A 24,462-nucleotide genomic window follows, 5' to 3' on the forward strand; every position below is an offset into this window, starting at 1 on the left:
GCAGTAAAAATTTTTAGCTCTACGAAGCTTTAATTTGCAAATGGGGTTAAAATCACAAGGAAAAGTTTCTTTCCTCAAAAATTTCTTCCCTCAAGTTACGTGGTAAAATCAGATAAAAATTAAACCGATTTGATATAAAACATTATTTGGAAAGATTAATACCAAAAGATGCTTCTTTATTCTATCAATCTTATACAATATTAAGTGCAGATCTGTTATCCATCGAATAAATACACGTCCATGGTAAATGTTAAGATTTTCCGGTTCACGTTTTGAGTTTACCAAGCGTGATCCGTTCAATGGAAAACATCATTTATTTACATATTTTACAAGGTGTCCAACATACAACATAGAAAAATATCTTCCCTTAAGGCGACTTTCCACTAAAACACTTTCACAACGATTCCTATTACGATCGCCAAAAATTTCGTGACGAAACTGAAGTAGCTACAGTAGCGAAGAAGCATACCGCAATTAAATTAATTTTCAGACGATTTTTTGTTTAAATTCAAAATGGCTGATGTTAACGTATTTACTTCGAAGAAGATTTTTATTTATTTTCTTTTTGTTTGGTTTCCACTAAGATGTTGCTGGACTAATTCGGACAACACAACACGATAGCGCTCTTCGGATGCCATCTTTAAATTATTTTTAAACCACAAAGTTTTTCTGTTTTTTTGATTGGTTTAAAACTTGACGAAAAGTTTTTTTCGCTGCAGCGTACGTATCGTCGCGAAATATTTGACGATAGTGGTGAAAATCTTCTAGTGGAGATTTGCGTTTAAACTTTATAATTTTTAAAAATATATATGATTTAAAAGGGAAACGTCTTAACTACATTTGCAAAAAAATTTTTTAATATATGTTGAAGTAAAATAAAAGTACGACACTCTTAAGACAATATCAACAATAATATTTTTAAAACATTAGGGTGAAGATTTAGCAGACAATTTCTCGTGGATAAAATCAAGACCATATGAAGGGTTACAAGAAACTCGTTAATAATGTCCTTGATGACTATAAAAAGAGAAACTATTTTAAGACGAAATTTTTCCTACATATTTTTACTATCAACTGTTCTCAAATCCGAACTTCATCATCAAGCAATCAAGAATACACTGTTTCAAAATGACTTTTCTGTGATTTACTGTTTCCTTTGCGCCATTAAACAACAAACTAATATCACGTGACTAGCCTATGTATATTCATGACCAGATTATTACACAATTACATTTACACAAAAAAGTTAAAAATATTCAAAATGCATAAAGTAAACTTGGATTGTAAACTTGAATCGTAAACATTTTCTTCAAATTGCATGAAATATCCGCACCGTAGGATGTGTACAAAATTATCAGCCAACATATTTATCGTAGAAAAATAATATGAGCATGTAACAAAAACATAAAAAAAGTTCAAAAAAATCTTAATTAGCATCAAAATTGTCGTTACAAAATATTAATATAAAAATAAATCTTATTTTATTTATAAATATATTTTTTTGGGACAGTGCTCTTAAAAATATTCACACACAGTTTTTATAAGAAACATTTGTTTGGTTTAACTAACCCTGGGTGTTTTTAAGTTTAATGGATTTTTCCTGAAAATTTTAAAAATTTGACCCCGTGACAATTTATCAATTTATTTATTTTTAATAGTTCGCGGGTTGCAACTAAAAGCCCCTTTATATCCCATCTCCATGTTTAACGGGCTTCTTATATATAAAACGTGTGAACGCTATTCGAATGACTTATATTGTAGGTATATATTTTAGATAGCATAAATTGGTTCACAAATGGGTAACCAATTCTAAACAAAGTTGAATATAATGACATAGAAGTGAAGAATTATATCCGAAAAGCTTCTGCGTTATTTTAAACCATTGTTTTAATACTGGAAGTAAATTGGTGTATGATCCGCTCAAAACGTTTTCTTCTCGATTAAACCTCTTTCAACAAATAAAATTAATTGAACTCACTTAATCTACACAAAATGTTACCACGATCACAAGTTCCCAACCTCCTGAGGTAAAGGGTCATGGGATCGAAATTGTCTCATTCCATCATACAAACAGTATCTTCTTCTGTCATCTGTTGTGCTAACACGTTTCTTCTCTCTTCTTGATTGTTTTGAAATATTCGATGCTCAAAATCGATGTGAAGATTAAACGAGCAACCCTGGAAACGCTTTAAAGAGAGGATGATTTCTTCGAGAAGCGAGTTAAAAACCATGTTGTACTCCATACGCCAAAATGAATTTTCCAAGTAAAACTTTGCTGCTTTTTGTGAGGCTAGCGGGAAAAGTTTAAACCAAGTCACTATCAACTTTTCGCTTCCATCTTCAGTGCTTCTGTTTAACAATTCACAAAAGAAAAATCGAAAACACATATCATCGTGATATAGAAACCGAGACGACTCGATATGATTAATAATCGATACAAACTCGATTCGTTTAAACGATATGGAAAATTCTTTTACCAAACTCCACATTGACACCTGCGCAGAACGTCGAAACAACTTGCTGATGACATTTTTTTGTGTCAGACCAACTCGGAGAAAATTGGCTATGATAGTGCAAAATTCGCCTCGAATTAGTCGTCCCATGTCCGGCGACTGAAAATCGTCTCCAATCATATGCCGCTGTGTCAAGGGTGCATGATCAAAAAGCGAGCAAATCCTCTCGATGCTTTCCTTTAGCGGTTGGATGTACAGTAACCTTACTTGAATAATTTCATTTGATGTAATATCACCCTCCCCCTTCTCTGTTTCTTTTTCCATAGAAAAATCAAGTTGAGACACTGTGTCAACGAAATCTTTCGCTTTCTTTTTCACGTCGACTTTCATTTCCGAAACCTTTTGTTTCATCTTTTCTACTGAAGGCAAAATCACAACAGTAGACACGGGAGCTGGTCGTTCAAGACCATCAAAGTCCTTCTCACAAGAGGAATCATCTAACATTGATTCCTCTATAATGGCTACAGGATCAGGTTCAACTTCTGAACTTTTAGATTCGATAGGCTCTTGGACAGGTTCTTTCTGCTTAACAATAGGGTCATTCCGCAGGACTTTTCTTACGATCCACTTTGGAGGTTTTCCTCGTTCAGTTGGCACCCACGTGCAAAATATACTGTTTCCAATGTTAAACTTTGTCGTGCCTTTATCAAGCGAATCTTCCAAATCGTTGGATAGACAGCTATCATCCACGGCTTGCCAGCAGCCATCTTGATGACGTAGATGGGTGTCAATCAAACATATGTACTGGGCACGCACGTCTTTCTGCGCATTGTCAACAACCCATTTCATGGTGTGTTTACTTTTCACAAAGATGGGTCGATCTTCCACAGATATTTTTGCACACATTTTACAAACCTCTTCCGGTTTTATTTTTTTCACGTGTCTGGTGTTTTCTTTTAAGTTTTGATCAATTTGTGACTGCGATGGAGAACGTTTATCCGGCTCTTCTTTTACAATATCATCAGCGGGATGTACCAAAATATCAATCTTATCAGATGAACACTCATTCTCTGGATTTTTTGATACCAGAGAATCATCCTCAATATGATCAACACAACCTGTGTCAATCTTCTCATCGTCGGGATAGTTAATTTCTTCTTCGCTTGCATATCCTTTTACATTAATATTTTCTTTCGTAGGAAAATCACCATAACTTAAATCAGTCGGTGCTTCTCTGTCTTCTACACTTTCATCCTTCTTACCCGCTAAAGTCACTTGATCTTCCGGACTTTTTTCATCTTGTGTCTTGGCGGCCATAGTTTCCTCAGCCTCGTTCTTATCTAGAGATAAACCATCAATGCGTTTAAGTATGTTAAAGTCCGAGTTAATAATTGGCATACACGTCATAGGATCCATGTCGGATGTGTCAAAAACAACAGATTCACGATTGGAAACTCTTTCGTGTCTGTTTGTCAATACACTGGACCTGCTTCTTAATTTTCGTTCTGGATCGTATATTGAGGGTTCCGGTAGGGATGAAGAGTATACCGGTGTATTATCATGGTATTCATCATCGTCAGCTGTGACTTGGATAATTTGACCTGACGATAATTTAATGCTACGGACAGCCAGCTCTTTTCTTTCAATTTTTAGGGCTTCAACGGGATGGACCATGTCACAGACTACATTGAATGATAACGATCGCTTACCAAGTCCCCCGGTTTCAGGCGGGTAACCCGAAACGGTTTTACCATTCTCACGATTTTGCAGGTCCAGCGCTATCTGATTTCTGATGAAATCGTTATCTTTCACTTTTGCCTGAAACAGAAATTTAATGTAGCTAGTTTCAAATCAGTTAGTCTAAAAAAATAAAAGAATTGTTTATCTTTCTGTGTATATTCATAACGACAAGGTTTTTTTGGCGATTTTGTTTTTTTCAAGAATCACGGTCATATACGTGTCACAACGTACGTCGAATCAATGTCATCTATCTTAACCTATCTACCTGATGAATAAACGCAGCAGGTATAACCTTTGTGAGTACGAATTTTTATTGTATTCTTCTAAGAGATATACTATTGGTAAAATTTTTAATATTGTGCCACTGAATAGAGGTCAAAAAGAGTGCGAAAATGGTATTGTAATCAAATTTCCTTTTTTCCCAGCTGAAATTAGAGTTCGTTAAATGTCAAAAGAACAACCCAAACATAACATTTTTATGCTTATGTCAGCATTTCTGTTATTAATTTTATAAAAAAAACAATGTAGTCGTACCTATTTTTTTTAAATGACAAGCTAAGCTGCGAAAAAAACTTATGTCCACAATTCACATCGAAATATTTTAAAATTCTGCCGCTGCTAGTTCAACTGTTTCGATGTCGTTAAATGCTACTTTATCTTCAAACAGTTCTTAAACGTATAACAACAACCGCAACGAAGAAAAGTTGAATTCAGCTTTCAATCAATACATTACAGTCGCCCGGTCCAATCTTCTTTTTGCCGCGGGCAATTCGGAGAGTCAAGAATAAAAAAATCCGCATTTATTTCCGATGTTGCTATTTATCGTGAAGAGAGGAAAAAAATAACCGTGTTACAGATTTTCCCATTCATCTTTCGCGAATCAATGCTTAAATTGTTGATGCATCGTTTCACACTGTAACCAAACTATAACATATAAACGCTAAACTTCAAACTTATCTCCACACTTACAACGAACTGAAAGATTCGTGATATGCCATAAATATCTCAAAAGACTGCCAATTCCACAATGCGTTATTTCGCCAAAACGTAACTATATTCCACTAAAGGCAGTGTTTTCAACTGAACTTTCTAGACCCTGATTTATTTAGATGTAGTAGTTTCTCCTGGCTTCCACTCAATAATTCTCTTCTTTATTTTACTCATTCTTGATTTCACAAAAGGAGATCATCCTAAACTGTATCTGGTTTTCTTCTGATTTACAATACCATAAAGTAAATATTGTGTCATTTGTCTAGATGCAATATTCTTGTCTAGATGTATAAAAAACCACCTGTAATCTTAACCCACAACATCCATCTTATCTAACAAAAACGTAAATAAACATCGCTTATTTCCCACACACAAATGAACACCTGTGACAGCTGGTGCAGATTCATTCGGGACATTTCTATTAATCTAGAAGGACCAATCGACGATAATTCTCATGCAGTGCGTATATTTTCCCTTGTAGTCACGTCTATATGCAGCAGTGTTTAATAATTCCACGACCCGTCTGTTGTCAAAGATAGTGACATAGTTATCTTTGTATTATTGACTGTCAGTAATAGCTCCAAGATGAAACTGAATGCGCGATGTGACTGTATATTCAACAAACCATACAAAAATCTCATTTGCAGATTTAAAATATTCATCCTTAACTATAACATGGTTGTAAGGAGCTTTTGAATAACATCGATATTTAGAACAAGTTTCTATCAAATCAAAACAACCATGCTGTTAGCTATTCCTACGGTCTTTGCACCAAGAAACGCCAACATTCCTGCACTATTGTCCAACTCACAATAAGCGTTTACATACCTTAAGGTAATTAATTTTCGCGGAAACTTTTATTCCCTTTTTTTTCTCTGGAATTCTACGGGATTTTATTTTCGCGGATTAAGTCGATTGTGAAATTTCGCGGGAACTTATTTTCCGCTTTTTTGCAAAAACCGCGAAAATTAATTCCCTTAAGGTAGAAACTATTCTTAAGGAATAAGTCGCCAAAGCTATTGGGTTACCTTATGTGGTCCAAATAAGCAGACAAGCGAGAACTTGGTAGCAGTTGTAAAAAAAATTTACAGCGTTGGACATAGATACTGCATATTGTGCAACAAAACTGGATGATTAAAAGCATTCTTAGCGTCGATAAGTAAAACTGCTTCCATATCATTTGCGAAAGACATTGTCCAATAGCATGGCCCGCTGCTTCCATCATTTGCTCAGCATAAATTGTAAGCTTATAAAACCTACCCAGCTAGCAATAACATTCATTCGACGTCACATGCGTTGACATGTATATGGACGTGACCTCCAATTGGAACATAGTGTATTTTTGTGGTAAAAGTAGTTTCTATGTAAAAGAATAAATTTGTAAACGCAAACAACAAACCCGCAACTTAGCAGCTTCAACTTGGCGTTTTAAACTCTCATCAGGTCGCACTGTTTCCCTTCTCAACGTCTTGTCCTTAATCGTCAGTTTTCCTAAGTAATATAAGGACGAAATTTTTGCTACGAGACATGAGAGGAATCATTGTTCAAAACAAAAAAATTTTCATTTGTGAAGTAAAAAACCAACCGTTCTAATGTTAATACTTTCCCAGGCAGGGAATAAAGAATCAGACAAGTACAAGATAATCATATACTGACTATGTCTATTGAACAATTTTTTTTCTGATATTTTTTCTCGCAATATTTTTTCCCTATTTTCTGTGAAGCTATTTACTCCACCATTTCCTCCACTATTTTCTTGATTTTTATCATTGTAAAATCGCAATATAATTCTGTCGTTAACCTTAATAGTTACATTTGTATTTTATTACAGCCTTGAAATGTTACTTAAAAAATAACCTTTTTAGAAACGACAAAAGTTTTTTTCTATACCTTTTCTTGACGATTCAGTCCCAGCATTTTTTATTCAAATTTTTTATCCCCTGTAACTTTTACAACAACTTTAATAATATTTAAACAATTAGATTAGAACTCAGGATTAGAACTCAGGGATGCCACTCCTTTCAAATCAATCGACACTCGAGTTAAATTTAAGCAGATTTGTGGACTTTTGATGAGAATTTTCAAGCTTTTTTGAGAAGATGATAGTATTTTTATCAAAAAAATTGACATTTTTATATTTTCCAAAAGAAAATTAAGAATAGTTCAGAATTTATTTCAATGTCCTCATAGCATTTATATGTATTTTGAAAAGAAAAGCGTGCGAAAACCATAGTCTTGTAAAAAAATCAGAAAAAGAGATTTGAGAAAGGCGGTTAAAAAAATCAACTTCCGGGGAAATATATAAGGAATGTTGAGGAGACTTGTCGAAATTGAGGAGTTTTGAGGAGTTTTGAGGAAGCGTGGCAATCCCAAACTTATTTATTTTTTTCTTTTTATTTCAGGTTTAAATCTCTCCTAAACACTAATATTGTGAATTACAAAGGATTATAAACTACCTACCAGGGTTAGGTTGAGGTCTTCCAGATTCATCTAAAACAAAAATAAATAATTAAATGAATGAATGAATTGATGATTGAATAAATCTAATATAATAATACGAAGTGTATGTGATGGTCATAGTGGCGATCATTTGATCGTCATTTTCCTTTGATGTCGCCGAAATTTTCTTTGAGGTTGACGAAAAAGTATGTCTCAAATGTTAAATATTATGACGTTACGGCGCGACGCCAACAGTCCTTTAACATCAATCTCTTATAATAATACGCCAGTTCCGTGTCTCTGTGACAGGCAAAGTAGATCTGTTCATTTTTCTTTCATGTTGCCGAAAAATGAATTTTCTGACGTTACGGCGCGACGTCAATAACACTGAGGCCAAATAACTTGGAAACGAGGTGGTGACGTCAATGTTTTTTCACCGCGTGGGTAACTAGGGACCACCTGGGACCAATTAGGGTAATATTCCCAAACCTGGGTCCCCGAATCCGTTTCGTAATGGATGGGTTAATGACGTCATCCAAAAGCCTTCAAACCCTAATATCTCGGCAACCGTTTGTCAAAAGTACATGATCCTATACAATTTCTTGATCAGCGTTTCACGATCTATGCGATAAAGGCAACAGGTATACAAATTTTCCAAAATATATATTTAGGTTTTGATGGGCCGTTGCTGACGTCAGAAAAAATTTTTAACCCTTATATCTCCTTGTGTGTTCCTCGAAAACATATCATCCTATACATTATTTTGATCAGCGTTTCAACCCTTACACATTACAATAAAAAATAAAATAAATTACTTTAATTGTGCCGACGTCAGCAAAACATCTAAGGCAACCTATTTTTCCATTGCCCATCTGCCTAAGTGGATTTCTCCGCGGGCCTTATCGACTAGTTAATGAATAAATGAACGATTGAATAAATGAATGAAGGAATAAATAAATGAATGAATGAATGAATGAATGAATGAATGAATGAAGGAAGGAAGGAAGGAAGGAAGGAATTGAATGAATGAATGAATGAATGAATGCATGAACAAAATAAACATATAAACAAAATAATTTAGCCAACATACTGACCATAGAAAAAACAAAGTGGAGTTTCTTCGGGTGCACATAAAGATTCGTTACCTTAAAGAGAGAAATATAAATTACGACCAGTGGCTTCTTACAAATCGTCTGCAAAAAAATGAAATTATTCATGCTTAAAATAACAAGTCTACAGAAATAACTACAGAAATCGTGCAACCGTCAGGAAACAAATAAGTCTGAGTCGAAAAAGAAAGTTTTTAACGTCACTACACAACAGCACATTAAGGTACATTAAGGTGACTCACCTTCTTTTGTGTAAAACAAACCTACACTGACTTGTCCAAGTAGTTTGTTTTTCTTCGTGACTGATGGTAGTTGTAAGATCTAAAAGAAAGCAATCAAACAAGTGACTTCTTGATTTACTTTAATTTACTATATCAACGAGGTACAAAGTGGAGTTATTTCAAATTTTACATGTTTGCTATTCTTTAGATTTTAGGCTTTTTGAGGAGAATGTTAATATTTATTATAGAAATAGAGAAGATTCGAGTTATTAAACTTAACAGTACGCTTAGAGGAATTATATCTTGTAAAAGTATTCTAGATGTCCAAAGAATCACCTCCCGCCCCGTTTATTTAACGTTATTTTATGCGTTTAGAAATGTACAAACTAAAATACGAATTAAAAGTGCGCTGTTCATGCTAAATGCGAAATAAAATAAAAAAATTAATCTGATGTTCCAAGAATACGAAGACTTGGAAAGATGTTTCATGTTGATAGCAATTCTTTTAGATTTATCCATACAACTGAATAAATTAAGTATTAACTATGTTAAAATAAAGGCACTAAATAAGGAAACAACTAAATTAACCTATAGAATAAACAGAAATTTATATTTCTCTCACTGAACTATATTCTGGAATTAAATCAAAAATGAAAGCAAAAGTCTTCTCGTTCCCATTGCGCCTGCTTGTTCTGCTTGTTTTTTCTTTGTGTTACATGGGCACAAGGTTTAAAGATCTTTTATAATATGAACCAATAAGCTTCTTTGTTTACGTTAACCAATGAAGCGCTTTGTTTACTATCGTGTTCGGACAAAGCTTAACGCTGGAAAATAAAGCGACGAAAACTACACTGTGATCTGTTGCAGATGGTAAAATGGTGTTATGTTATCTTTGCCAGTGGGTACATCCATACGAAAAATGTAAATAAACCCCTGTTTTGCAATTTTTTTAATTTAGTAAATCTTAGCGTCAGGCCACGCTTTGGAAAGACAATGCGAACCATAAGGAAACTAGGGAATTAATATAATAAGGTGCAGAGGCCTTTATGTAAAAAAATTCCCTTTTTCATGACTTCTAGAATTGGCACGACTTGTGGCCATCCTGAAGAATGTCTCAAACTAAAAAAATATAAAAGTACCACCACGCACATAAGAACAAAAAGCCTGAAATTGTTTCAGATCAAAGACTTCGAACAACAGGCTTCAAACAAACACTGGATCAAACAAAAAAGTTTCAACATACTTTGTTTGTTGTTATGTTGTAATCAACAGGAATTCCTAAAAGTTTTTCATCTTCAAAAAATACAACCAGTAACTAAAATAAAAACATTCGAAGCTTAAGCACAAAACATTACAGTAAAAAAAAAATGGTTTTATTTACCTTAAGGGTGCAAAATATTAGTGGAAGAAATGCGTAATAGATAGTAATAGTTTCTTCTGTAAAATGATTCATATTTTGTTTCTACCGTGAATTTTTTTTATTTCCTCATATTTTGATTTTTTGTAGGACCTAAGCTAATGTATTCGTTTTTAGAAAATACTAAAAAAGGCTTTGATTCAACCAGAATTACAGAACTTTTAGCATCCTCAAAAATTATTTGTGCAAATTCTTGAAAATGTAATTATCCACAAGATTATTCTGCAAAATAAAGAATTGTGGAACCACTCGACTTGTTCTGCAAAATAATTTGTTTCCTTACTTAAGCATAATAAATAACAACAAAACAAAAATGATTTCGATAGATTAAATCACAGCGTAAAAAACTGTGCAGCATTTTTTATTATCAGCATTATGCTGAAACATTGGTTTGTGGCTTTTGACATGAAATGACAGTGGTAAACAACTATGGGGAGTTAATTATTTAAGAAAGTGTAAACACAACATCCTAATACAAGGCAATATTTTATAACTACACAGAAATGTTTTTGGATGTATTCATATTACAAGGTTTCGAGATTCTTCTCTAGAGAATGATGGATATTCAAGGTTTTCAACGTCACCTAATCTGATTTCATTCTTTGCAAGGTCTTTGCAAGACCCTTCGGTAATGTTGATGACAAAAGAAGCCAGTAAAAATATATTTGTCATTAAAAGTTAGGAAAATTTTGTCATTAAAGAAAGGAAAATTTTACCCTGGTGGAAACCGAAACAGTTAACTACAAATTTGATGATAATATAAAAAGGTGTCTGCTAGAACTGTAGTTTGAATTTCGATATATTTCCCGAACTATATAACCCTTTCTTCAGATGCTCTTTTCGGGACTTGAGCAAGCTTGGAGCCAGATGTGACAAATTCTCTTTCGCGCTATACGTTAATATTGGTCGTATTTGTCATACACATTTTTTTCCCTTGCTGGGAACTTCAGCAGATTCTTTTGGCTTGGCAGAATAAGCAATAAAGGCTTCCAACAAATATTGATTAGTTTAGCCAATAAAAACCTTTGAAGCATTAGAAGTATAACATATATAATTGGTTTCATATTTTGTAAATAAAAATAACGGATAGCTTGAGTTGCATTACCATAAAAAACTGGTAAAGCAACTCAAGCAATCCGTACTAAGCGACTAGCTAACTTTCATGCTTTTTAACACTAAATCTTTGCATATTTTTTGACAGAATTGCGGTCAGTTTTATATAGAGAGTTTACATTGAGCATTTTTTCAAAAACAAAGGTTTCAAGTTCCAATAAAGAATAAAAAAAAATGTTATGAAAACTAAAAACCTTTCCGTCTAAAATATAAACAACATTGTTCAGTGTAATAATGCAAAGTCGATTTATTTTGTTTACATTGATAATTGACAATTTCTAAAATAGCTAAGGTGGCAAATTATAGTGACAAACTTCTCTTTCTGTTGTGTTGCAAGCTCCCGACAAAGCAGCAGGAAGATGATAATGTTTACACAAGTAATTTATATAAAAAAGAATCCATAGTGTAAACCAAAGTAGCACATACCATTTTTTTCTGCTCCATCAAGAAGAACTGACATTTGGCTTTAAAATATTTATAAAGCTCTTCATCTTTCTTCACGAAAGTCACTAACAACAAAAGGTATACTTACGTAGAAACAAAGGTTTTGGAGTGATAGCCAACCTCATATCATTCAACACAAATAAGAAGATCGTCTACAAAAAGATTCTTTGGGCATATTAGTTTTTAACATTCTGTATTTTTAGGCCATTAATGCTTACTTAATAAGGTCTTTGCTTAATTTTCCATAGTCAGCTTTTGAATTTACTGCGTTTTTTTGTTTATTTTCTATTTCTATTTTTCTTTTTTATTATCACGTTCTTCAAAGAAATAATGACTGAATAGGAATTTGTTTAACAAGAACAACTTTTATTGACAAAATCTTTTTTAGGAGTATTTATTCAAAAAGAGCATTGTTGGAGAAGAGGTTGCTTATTGAAGAAAAAAATACTTTCTATATGTGTCTACATAACGACAACAAGCCAATAAGTTCAAACAGGTGGTTTCAAATTTAACAAATTTAAGGATTTTCTTAAATGTAAAATTTGCCAAATTAGACCGGTCATGGAATGGTGCAATAGCTCAATCGGTTAAGGTGTCATTGTGGAAATCAAGTGGTTGTGGGTTCGAGTCCAAGGTGGCGATTTTCTACAATAAAGCTTTGTGTAACAAAGGGTTGATGACGTTGCATTTGACCATTTAGGACACAGATAGTTAGTTACGGGTGAGAAAACAATACTACTCCTGCAAGTGAAATAGTAATAGTTACAAAAATACGCATACCCTGACCATGAGGGTTAACGACGACTAGTCTAGCCTCCCTTTCACGAATTTGGCATGTGTTGCAGTTAGGACATTTAGCCTCTTTGTTTATCTCGGTAAAAAGATCATGATAAACAGCAGTTTTTAGCAGCGTAACTTTAACTTTGTATTCCTTTGTGATTAAAGTAACCACCGTTTGAAAGGTGTTGCTAAAATATATAATAATATATAAAATATAATATATAACAGAATGTTATTGGAAAATCTTTATCAAAAATCCAAACTATGTAAAATTGTGGTAACCAAATAAAAAACATTTTAAAAGAGATTACCTTAGTGAATTGGAGCTACGAGGTAACTAAATAAAAATAATTTGAATAAAAAATAAATTATAGTCAATAAATAATACATTTCTGTCACATGAAAACTTGAAACATATTTCCATTTTAAGATAAGAGATGAATCTGGAACAAATTAAAAATTCCTACACTTTCACTTATTTGCATTAAGTTATCTTCTTGAGGAGCATCATAATTATTATTTTTTTCTTCTTCAACCATTTTCATTTTTCTTTTCCAATATGATATTAATATGTCTAAGTTCTTTGTCCAAGATCTCAAATCTTCAGCATTCTGAAAAGGAATAGTTAGATTGTCCACTTTTTTTAAAACTCAACGTTGGTTATCTTTTGTTTTCAGAAAACACTTTCACAGTGCTATTTAGGTTTAATTCTTTGAAGAAAGTGAAAGTTACAATTATGTATAATCTTATTTGTACAATTATATTTATAGTACAATAGTACATGAACTCAACAAACAATTTTACAATCATTGGATTATTGTAAAATCAGCTACCAATCAAAGGATATAGAAAGTGAAATAGTATATTTTTTTTATAAGGTTTCCAGAAATTTTTAAATTGGCAATGAGTCACTCATTTTAAATAATAAGCATTTTCTTTTCCTTTTCATGAGTACATACAATTAGTTTTTTGCAATAATTTCAGTTTTCACTTTAGCGAGTCCCAAACATACTTATCCAGTAAGTCTTCTCTGTGCAGTGAGTACTTTCTAGGAGACGTTTTAAAACAAGAGGCGCTAACCAGATTTGTCGTACTTGACTCTGGAGATTATCTTAATTAATGTTTAACTTATTCTTAAAAACCACAGACTAAAAATAATTCAAAAAATAACAAAAACATGAAAATGGAAATAAGGAGCGAGAAGAAAAAAGTTATAACACTAAGAACCTTCGTGATTACCATGAAAGATAATTTAGAAAAAAGTTCTTACCTCACAAGCATAATATTCTTCTATGTCATCATTGATTAACTTAAAAACATACTTTTTCGAACTACCAGGAATCATTGTTTCAAACGCATCAAGCTATATGTAACGTAATGGAAGAAATATTAAAAAATTAAAATACACAAGGCAACAACGACACAAACAACAAAATAAAAACAATAGACATGAAAATTAAATTCATGACTAAACAAAATCAGGGTAAATCAATCAGTCAGGGTTAAGAAGTTATTTTTTGTACATCTTTCAACACAAAATCTTATTGGTTGTAGGTTATTTGATGGTGAATATGAAGCTTTTTGAAATGTTTGTTTTACCTATTTTCTATTTTTTAATTAGGACACAGTTGATCCAAGACTGTTTTGGAAGAATGGAAAATACGATAAACAAGTACAATGACACTAAAAATTTTGGTATCATTTTTATGATCATTTGGCTTTAGTTACAGTCAGATTTATTGTCACGTTCAGCTTTGAATTTTATTATTGTATGAACTTTCTGGCAAATTCTATAACACAGTATGGTGAAACTTCAGCAGGGTTCTCAGTCATTTTGCAACTAATTTATCAAGGATATTTAGGAGAATTTAGGAGGATTTAGGGAATTTATATTAGTCAAAGTAACTTAGAATTGCGAGGATCATGAAAATCAAGGATGTCAGAGGAATTTTAAAAAGGAAGACAAACGGGATTGGTTTCATTTCCGCATTAGTTGATGCAGCAAACTATATATCACAAAAGAAAATCCATAATAAAAACAGAGTCTGACAAATTAATGGATACTGTTAGGAGTTTTCACAAAAACTCGGGGAATTTAAGGATTTTTAGGAGGTATAGGAACCCTATTTAGATATTCAAAATTGAAGCCAGTGAGCTTAATTGGTAACTACATAGAATTTTATGTTAGACATAGTGGTATCAAGAGAAAATCTATCTATTTTATTTTTCTTCGTGGCTGCCACTATTGATGTCTTTCCCCTATTTCCTACTGTAACTAAGAACACTGATAATAACTATGACACAATACCAGCATACATTGTTTTTTAAAAGGTTACTAAATAGTGAGGTGGTACTTTCATGTATTAGATTGAAACCTTCTTCAGCACAAATTCTAGGAAAATGTTTATATCTAACACTGTAGAGAGAATATAGTTAGCTTTCTTTTTCTGAATAATTGGGAAATTTAACACAAATTAATTTTTGTATACTACCCTACTAACCACATGCACAGCATTATGTTAACCCCCGAGGTTTTTGTTTTAATGTTTGCAAGGAAGCAAGTCAGTCAATAAATTGGATACAAGATTCTGTTGATAAAATTATTTCACAAACCTCGTTTATATTATATTCCCTCATAATATTTCTTTTATCACATTCATCTTCATTCTCACATATTTGAAACTTATTCGGGAGAACCTGTTAGAAAAATGAACAAAAAAGGAAAATAATTCAACTAACTAAATCAATACATATATATACACAATCGAATTAAAGGTAATAAATGTAAGTTGCTATGAAATACCATACCATGATAAATCTGTGTTGCCATTTTTTTCCAAAAAAGGTGTTCTCCTTTACAAGCAATGGACCCTGTAGGTGTGGAGGTGGCATTCGCTATAATAGAATTCAAAATTTATTGTATGTGAAATATCAAATATAATATTTCATACAGTACTGTGAAAAGGTTTGTTAACATCCTGTTCGTTTAACGAGCGTGGTGCACACGAACCATGATAAAATCGTGGCCTTATGTATATATAACAAACATTCAAACATTTAATTGTGGCCACCACGCTAATATTATTATCTCCACGAAGGATCGTGTTTCCCATGATTATTTTTGCGAGCTCCACAATTTCTTTATCCAGTATAATTTAATTTTTTTCTTTTCAAAAAAGTGTTTCATTAAAGTTAATTTGTTTGTTCTAGGTTTTATCAAGTTTAACAAAGCATATTTGTAGTTTTTGCTTGGAGAAGAACCCTGACAGAAAAGCTTCGTTAATTGCATTTTAAAAGTTTAAGAAGGAAGAGCAGCAATAGAAATGCTTTTTTAGGTCGCATTTTAAAAGTTTAAGAACGAAGAGCAGTGATAGAAATGCTTTTTAAATCGCATTTTGAAAGTTTAAGAACAAAAAGCGCCGATAGAAATACTAGATGCTGTTTTGATTCACGAATGATTAAAATCTATTATATAGCTAGCTTTATGACAACAAATTAAAACAACAAGTGTTAATTTATTTTTTTGCTATCAGTTTTGATTTAATTGATAAACTAATACAGTCTTTGTTGTTTTACAATACAAGTTATCTATCGTGGATCCCATGGTGCAATGTTTAATTTTTGTTTGTGTTGTCCACGAAACATGATCGTGAGGTCCACGATTGTTAAAAAAAAATATGCATAGTGGGCTATCTCGCGTAACATGAAATAAACACGAGCCACGATGTTAACAAACCTTTTCACAGTACTGTACATATTCAATCTGCATTCAATAACACTCAACATAAATTGTAAACCCTTTTAGGAAACTCTTTAGAAACAAGAAAGTATTAAAACCTCAGAAAAAACCTATACCAAAACTTTTCATTTTAAATAATAACCTTTTTAATTCAAATCAACAATTAACAAAACAGGCAGGAAAACAAGGTCGACCATTCCAAGTTAAAAATCCTGAACCAATTATAACCTTCCAAAAAAATACATATTCCTAGACAAGAGCCCTGAGGTACCCCACAAGTATCTTGAAGCAGATTTGATCCTGTGTTGAAAGACACATTCAAAGGGAAACATTGCTGTAAATCGTTACAAAAAATTAAAATGGGACCAGAGAAAACAAAAAAAGTTGCAGCAAATCTTCAACACTTGAGAGATATAGAAACACTTTATTTGGAAAGACTTTTCTTTGTATACATTATTTACTTTGGCTACGAGAGAGAAGAACGTTTAAGACTGAGAAAGTCGATATAGTTGAGTCCACTTGTCTCCAACATAAAAAAAAAATAATAAACTTCACTACGAAATATGCAAACTGATTTTCACATGATTCTGTACTCAAGAAGTTATGCACAACAAATTAAAAAAACATAAAATAAACATATAGGCATTTTTATGATTAGAAATGAATTTATTTCACTGCTATCTAACATGAACATTACAAACCATTGTGACCATCAAAATCTTAGAATAATGATCATGTTTTACTATCACAAGATGACAATAGCATTGCAGATTGTGTGTGTCATGCATGATACATGCACATGAAGTTAAAGTGTTTTGATTCCTGTACCCGACTCACCAAAAATACTTTTCAAATAAAATTGATCCTTTTTGTCCAATAACCCCCAAGATTTCCTGAAACTAATCACATTATTCCCAAAATGCAAAACAGCACTTTCGATTCTGATGAATTTTACCACAAATAAAGACCCTCAATATTAACAGAGCTTTACATATACACAATAGTTCTCACCTTCGCACAAGTTTTTAGTAGGATTAGAAGTTTCATTGTTATTGTTAATCTATTATTAAACAACAGAGCTCATGTTTTTCGTTTTATAATAATAATGACAAAGTTTTTCGTTTTAGAGTGTAATGAGAAAATAACCCTACAAATGACATAAAAGATAAAAATCACTGTATTTGGCCCTAAAGTGACCCTAGAAAGTAATTACGTTTATGTGTTAGCAAAAGATACCAGCAAGTTCTTTTATATAAACATGAGGTTGTTACACCTATGCCTGTAAAGTTACATTTAAGGGGTACTATATATATAGATTTATCAACATATTGTATGAAATAAGGCCTTTTTGTGAACAACAAATTATCAACAAAATCTCTTCATGATACTGATAATAATGAATAATAATGACTTTTCGTATACAAGAGGCTCACCTACCTTGAAGCGGTGAAGAAAAAACCTTTGACATGCAAAACAGACATTGTTCGATTTGTTCCAAAACCCTGTCCCCATATATCAAAACAGACCATTAAAACAAAACGAAACTAAAATATTATATCTTCACTTTTTGCTAAAATTTCATCTGATGCATATGCACTCCCATAGCTAAGCAATCAAACAAAAAAATAAATGTGCATGCTTTTTTTTATTTCAAAGCACTTTTATTTTGAGACACAGGTTGCGAAATTTACTGATCGTTCAACATGTAGCACACTTGTGTATGATTTTTATTTCAGAATGTTTATTTCAGAAGGCAAATAAAAGTTTGCAAAAGTATCAAGGTGTATTTATAAGCCCATATCACACCCTTCCCTTTAGCAGGAATAGGGTTAAGGCCAGTTACAGCCTTTGTAATTTGGCAACACTCATTTGCAGACGTAATGACCAACTTATTTTTCGACAATTATTTGCTGCAGTAAAATTCAATATTTATGCATTTGTTATGTATTATTTTCTGTCATTTTTTTGACTGGGAAGGCGGTTTGCATACTCCGAATCTGAAACTGGTTACCCCACATTTTTGTATTTAAATGTTCTTAGGAGGAAACACACAGCGTTCATGGTGATCTATTTTGGAAATTGTAGATTTTTTTTAACTTTGTTGCGAAGGCATAATTAAATGTTTTTGGCTTTGAAAGTCATAATTTTAGTGAATGAAAGTCTTAATTTTGAGCGTTGGCATAAATTTTATATACTGTAATAGGGTCACATGTCACAAAAAAAAGACTGAGGATAGTTTGAAAATTTTTAACAAAGGAAAAATTCAGAGATAGCTATATCTGGAGTAAAATGAGCTTTTAACAAAAATTGGATATGTCATTGGGAATTTCTTATGAAAACCTTTGGGTCCAAATTGTAAAAGTACCTCAAGATCCCTTTACGTACAAAGGGAACTGAGAACTAGTTAAAATAATGCGCAAACTCCATTTAAATGAGGGGCACGAGTCATCAATAAATGTTGGTGTTTAATAGCACAAAAAAACGTAAACAATAAAACTTTTTTATTGACCAGTTTTTATTGACCACTGAGTTTGGAGGGGTCAAATAATAAAACTAGGTATTCTTTTGCAACAAAATTTAACAATAGTCAAAAGACACTATTGGGTGGGTGGGTGGGTAATTTTTGTGACACTAAAGTGCAATTTTTTGCTACCAATTACAACCAGGAGACCCAGCATAATTTTTCTTACCACCAGGAAATCAGAATACGTATTGTGGGAAATATTATGCCATTTTTCTGCGGTCAGAATACTGACCGCATGTTTTGATTGCTTAATTCTATTGTTCTTTGCTCACATGATCAATATTGAGAACTCCTTTGGTTTCACTCAGCCAAATATAATTAATTCTTGTATTATTTATAGAAGGTAAGATGTGAACACACCAACTTTTCATTCATTGGTTGATTGTAATTTCGGGTTTGCTATAAGGTGGATTTGAATTTTAGGGATTTGCTCTGACATGTGTTTGCGTCTAAGCTTTCGTTTGAGAGAAACTGAATCTGATATCCTTGAATTTAGTTAACTAGGCTATTAATACAGTCCTTGAATACAGGGTGCTGATGCTGGAAGCCTAGCCAAACTTACTAAAAGCGCAGAATTTCTGGCAGCATTACTTTGTCTATCTGCAAGAACTTTCTGGCACGGATTTAGACAAGTCAATCCAGTCACACAACATAGTAAAAAAATGAGCCAAATATTACGCTGCGGCGCACAAGAAATAATTTCTGAAAACATGGTGTTTTCAAATTATACACAGAATTTCGGGGACAAAAATCGAATTCTTAGGGATTGACTTCGAGATATTACTGTGAAAAGTTTATCATTTCTTGAACATGATAGTTTAGTAGGCGACGTTTCGGGAGATCCTTCTCCCATCATTGGGCAAAGTAAAATGATGTTGCGCATGTACTTATATAATTGCAGAGGATCGAAATTCATAAAAATTAACCCATCAGAAACGAGCTGATAATTACAGTTAATTACGGTAATTAACATTTTCGGACCTGGATGTAGGTAACTACTTTTTCTGTAGGGCTGGTAACCAAATCTCAGGAAGTTGATACGAGATGCTGTTTATGTGTTTGTTACGTTCTACACTGTTGATGGTTTCTTTAATCTTCCTGGCCGTTGTTCTGGATTCTCTGTCAATGATTTTCTCCTCATCCCAATTAAACTGATGACTTCTGCTCCAGCTGTGGTCCGCAATTTCGTTTTTCTTCACATCTCCGTTTCTCACTGCGCGCATATGTTCTTGTACTCGTTGCTTAAACTTTCTTTTTGTTTCGCCTATATACACTGCATCACAATCCTTACACAAAATTTTGTAAACAACAATGCTTTGTTCTTCCAGGTTTATTTTGTCTTTTGGTTTAGACAAAGTGCTTCTTAGGGCGTCTTTAGAGGTAAGAATGCATTTGATCTTGTGTTGCCTTAAAACTCGACAAAGGATCTCGCTGGTACCTGGTACGAAGGGTAGGAATGCTGATGGGATAAATTCCTCTGATGTTTCCTTGTTGTCTCCGTTGCATCTTCTCTTCATTTTATTTTCTACTTGCGTGATGACTTTATGACTGTATCCATTTGCGATTAATGCATTTCTTACACATCCAATTTCTATTTTCCTCTCCTGTTTGTCACTGACAACGCTGTTGGCACGATTCAGTAATGAAGATATGACACTTTCTTTGCAAGATTTCTGGTGGTTTGATTGGAAGTTAAGGTACTGGTCAGTGTGTGTTGGTTTACGATACACTGAAACTGAAATGGAACCATTCTTGCGTTTGACCAAAGTGTCCAGGAAAGCGATACTTCCATCGTGTTCAAGCTCAACAATGAATTTGATTTGTCGATGTAGGCCGTTGATGTGTTCATGGAATTCTTCTAGATGAGATCTTTTGATTATGGCGAATACGTCGTCAACAAATCTTTTCCAAACCTTTGGACGTCTCTCTGATGTGACTAATGCTGTTGTCTCGTGTGCTTGCATGATTACTTCTGCGACTACTGATGATGCAGGGCCTCCCATGGCAACTCCGTCTGTTTGAGTGTAGAAGTTCTTATTAAACAGATACCATGTTTTGGTTAGAACAAGTTCGACCAAACGCAGAAAATCCGGTACTGGAATCTTTGTCTTTTCACCGAATTCAGCATCGTTTTCGATAAGGTCTTTAATGATGTTTAAGGTGTCTTTTATGGGAACATTTGTGTAGAGTGATGTGACATCAAATGATACCATGCATTCGTCGTCTGATATCTTTATTTCTCTGATGTATTCCGAAAATTCTTTTGAGTTTTTGCTGTGGTCACTTGCTGTGAATTTGCTGAGGATAGAAGCAACAAATTTTGATAGGTTGTATAACGGTGTTCCAGTGCAGGAGACTATTGGTCGAATTGGATTTCCCTGTTTATGAATTTTTAGTAGTCCGTAAAATCGTGGTGGTGGTCCATCACAAGGTTTCAGTCAGTAATACTGCTTATCGTCGATGTATTCTTTTCTCTTCAACTCCATTAAGATGTTCCTCGCTTCTCGTTTGATGAGTTCTGTGGGATCTTTCTTGAGAAGTTTGTAAGGCCCGTTGTTGATGTGTTCGTTGCACTTGTTGATGTAGTCAAGTGTATTCATGATAACCGTTGTTCTCCCCTTGTCTGCCGGTAGGATTATGATATCTTTGTCCTTCTTTAGATTCTTCAATGACAGTCTTTCAGATTTTTGCAAATTATCCTTTGGTGTGTTGCTTTTCTGTAGCGTGAGGCTTACTTTAGCTCTTACTGTGTCTGCCTCTTCTTTTGGTAGATCTTTAATTGCCTCTTCCACTTTCGCAACTATTTCTTTCTTTGGAATTGAAGCTGGTGTCATGCAGAAATTCATTCCTTTTGATTGAAGGTTTGTTTCTTCTCTCGTGAGTTGTCTGTTGAAGAGATTGACAATCCATTTGCTCTTTTCTATACCCGTTCTTGAAACGTCGCCTACTAAACTATCATGTTCAAGAAATGATAAACTTTCCACAGTAATATGAATACTGAATATCTTCAATAATGTCTCCGAGATCTTTTTAAAAAAAACTGTTTCATATCAATTCATTGGCAAAAAGTTTTTTAAGTATTTTATACCGAACGGTATCATTTGTTTTTGTTAGCTTTATAAGCTTTTTATTGATTATATTTTTCAAATAAAATTGACTTAAAATTCGCCTCACATGTTGATTAAAAAGGTTTATTATGATTCTAAAATATCCTGATTGATTAAAACTCTCGTAAAATCAAGCTGATTGGTTTAAAAGCAATGCTATAGTGGATCAACCGTGAATAATGTAATAAACAATGTGCCTGATTTTTTATGGCTAATTTATGCTTGCAACATTCAAAAATGCGTTTTATACTTTTTAGGTACAGCAACGAGAAAGAAGCTGAAGAAACTCAACTCTGCCGATCAAAATGCTCAAGAATATTTTTTAGGAGGAATATGTACTGGCCACCTTAAAAATATAATTGGTTAGCGTCACCTGGCCAACTCACTTTGAAAGGTGAAAGTCGAGTCGGTAAACTTGTAAAAAATAAACCAAACAATCCATGAACATTTTCGACACACAACAAAATACACCATTTACCTTTTCAGCGGTCCTCCAAATTACGGTTGTTACATCCGAATGTTACTTTGATAAAGGACTGCGCTACGCTACTCAGTGCTATATTTTCCTGCTTCGCATTTATACGGCAATACAAGAGAAAACCATGGGAACAACTTTGACTGACAAAAATCGAACTTAAAACAGAGGCTAAAAATACAGCTGGCGTACATTTAAAACGAATAACAAAATATGGCTGCAAAATATAGTATTTTGTAATTTTTTAGGAAAATTTGTTATCCGACCAACTGACTCACTTTTGTAATCAGAAATGACGCTAACCAAATATATTTTTGACGGTGGCCTTACTTGAATAAAACTTAACGTTGATATTTTCGATACTTGATATTTTCCCTTGTGTCACGACCTTGTTAAGGAAACCAACTTGGCAGATTAGTGTATGTACAACTTGTTTTGGTAGCAAAAGTTTCTGAAGCAATGGCATAGACCCCCAGCATTGTTTCTTTTATATTTAACGTTCTGACATTGTCAAAAAATTGTCAGAGCGCCTGACTTTGTTGACCCATGCCTTTCCTGGTGACGGGAGTGTAGGCCTGTTGTGGCCGCAGTGGGCCATTGACAAAATGTTTTGTCTTGTAACTAACATAATAAAACTTATTGGATTAGGTCGCTAGTTAGCTAGCTATTTATCTTACTTTTTTAAAAAAAATATTTAATGTGGTGACTAAAAACAAACTTAAATCTACCAGCTTTCTTTCTTCCATCATCAAAATCGTTGACTCCTCTGATCTTTTGACTGGGCGGCCAGTGCAACTGCAACATAAATTTTTGTGTTCGAAAAATTAGGCTTTCGCTTTCGAATCACATTCCTATTAAATCCGGATCGACTGGTGCTGTCTATATTTCGCATGAGCAAGCGTTCGGTTATATTCTAATCGTTTAAAATTTTCTCGCCTCCCCGGAACATTTTTAGCTTGTTAAACTTATTAATGTGTGATAAATCAAGACAAAGCAGAAAGTACCAGGTTCTGCGTTGAAAACTGGCATAAGAAACGAAAGCGTTTCTTTATTTTGAGAAATTTGTTTTATACAGTACTGACATACATAGTATGCAGTATGTTACACCAACAACCTATATTTATATCCCGTCCGATCAACAGTTTTTTGAGCAACACGAAATATTTTGCGAGCAGATGACGACTTCTGACAATATTTTGACTCCCAGCTATTTAAAACTTGTCAACCATCATCTAGCTAGATGATGGTTGACAGGTTTTAAATAGATAGATAGATGTGCATATTTTACATGGTTAGCCTGGCAAATATCAAGGGATACACCCTGTCTATTATTTCCAGGAGAGCCCATGGCTTAGAGACTCCCATCTAAGCCATGGTCTAAGCCTGGAAATAGTTTTTAATGCTCATTTTTAAGCTCTCTTCTTCGCAGTTTAAGTTGTTCTCTAATTTTCTGTATTGAAAAAAGGAAGTAAACAAAGTGAATTCACTAAGGCTTTGACCATGCGCATTATGAATATTTCTCTTTTTAATCTTACGGCTTGAATATATATATATATATATATATATGGCAGTAACCCAATAAACTTAAAACGTGAAGGAATTGTATATAGCTCAATCTCGTTTCCAGAGCTTCTTTTTCCCTCCCTGATAAGTGTGTTGCTGCGAAAGAAGTTCTTGTAGAAGTCAGTTTGTTATTCCTACTCGTTTTCCATATTGTGTGTTGAACAATCCATGTTGTTGAATTGTAATTTGGTTGCAACACAATCTCTAGTTCTCTAGCATATTTTTAAACCAATTGTTCTGTTACTAGCGAACATAGTGTTACAGTGGGCTCTTTGGTTCATTGAATATTTAAAACTAACTGAATAATGAGATCGTCAGTTGATTTCTACCATCATCAGATTTTTTGGC

General features: G+C 33.4%; 1 protein-coding gene across 2 annotated transcripts; it reads right to left on the reverse strand.

Annotated features, from left to right (window-relative positions):
• Window positions 1-128: 128 nt before the first annotated feature.
• Window positions 129-23,462, reverse strand: LOC130656358 (uncharacterized). Of its 2 annotated transcripts, XM_057459196.1 has the most exons (15): window positions 23,280-23,456; window positions 15,515-15,601; window positions 15,320-15,403; window positions 13,977-14,069; window positions 13,174-13,317; window positions 13,018-13,043; window positions 12,707-12,894; window positions 11,909-11,991; window positions 10,196-10,267; window positions 8,974-9,052; window positions 8,717-8,767; window positions 7,644-7,673; window positions 6,583-6,674; window positions 4,163-4,271; window positions 129-3,793 (listed from the first exon to the last, which is right to left on the reverse strand). In XM_057459196.1, exons 1-15 carry the CDS (start codon window positions 23,298-23,300, stop codon window positions 2,055-2,057), a joined length of 2,898 nt encoding a protein of 965 aa, XP_057315179.1. In that variant the 5' UTR covers window positions 23,301-23,456; the 3' UTR covers window positions 129-2,054. The 2 variants fall into 2 exon arrangements, with proteins under 2 accessions (XP_057315179.1, XP_057315178.1); XM_057459195.1 differs by having other exon boundaries at window positions 129-4,271; window positions 23,280-23,462.
• Between the last annotated feature and the right edge of the window lie 1,000 nt (window positions 23,463-24,462).

Source organism: Hydractinia symbiolongicarpus, chromosome 9, assembly GCF_029227915.1.
Source record: "Hydractinia symbiolongicarpus strain clone_291-10 chromosome 9, HSymV2.1, whole genome shotgun sequence".
Lineage (NCBI taxonomy): Eukaryota > Metazoa > Cnidaria > Hydrozoa > Anthoathecata > Hydractiniidae > Hydractinia > Hydractinia symbiolongicarpus.

Coding starts and splice junctions, on each gene's coding strand:
- LOC130656358 (XM_057459195.1), bottom strand. CDS start 23,300: ATGATGGAAGAAAGAAAGCTG. Junction 8,768..8,973: donor TTTGTTTTACACAAAAGAAG/GTGAGTCACCTT, acceptor TCTCTCTTTAAG/GTAACGAATCTTTATGTGCA. Junction 7,674..8,716: donor TCCACTTTGTTTTTTCTATG/GTCAGTATGTTG, acceptor TTTTTGTTTTAG/ATGAATCTGGAAGACCTCAA.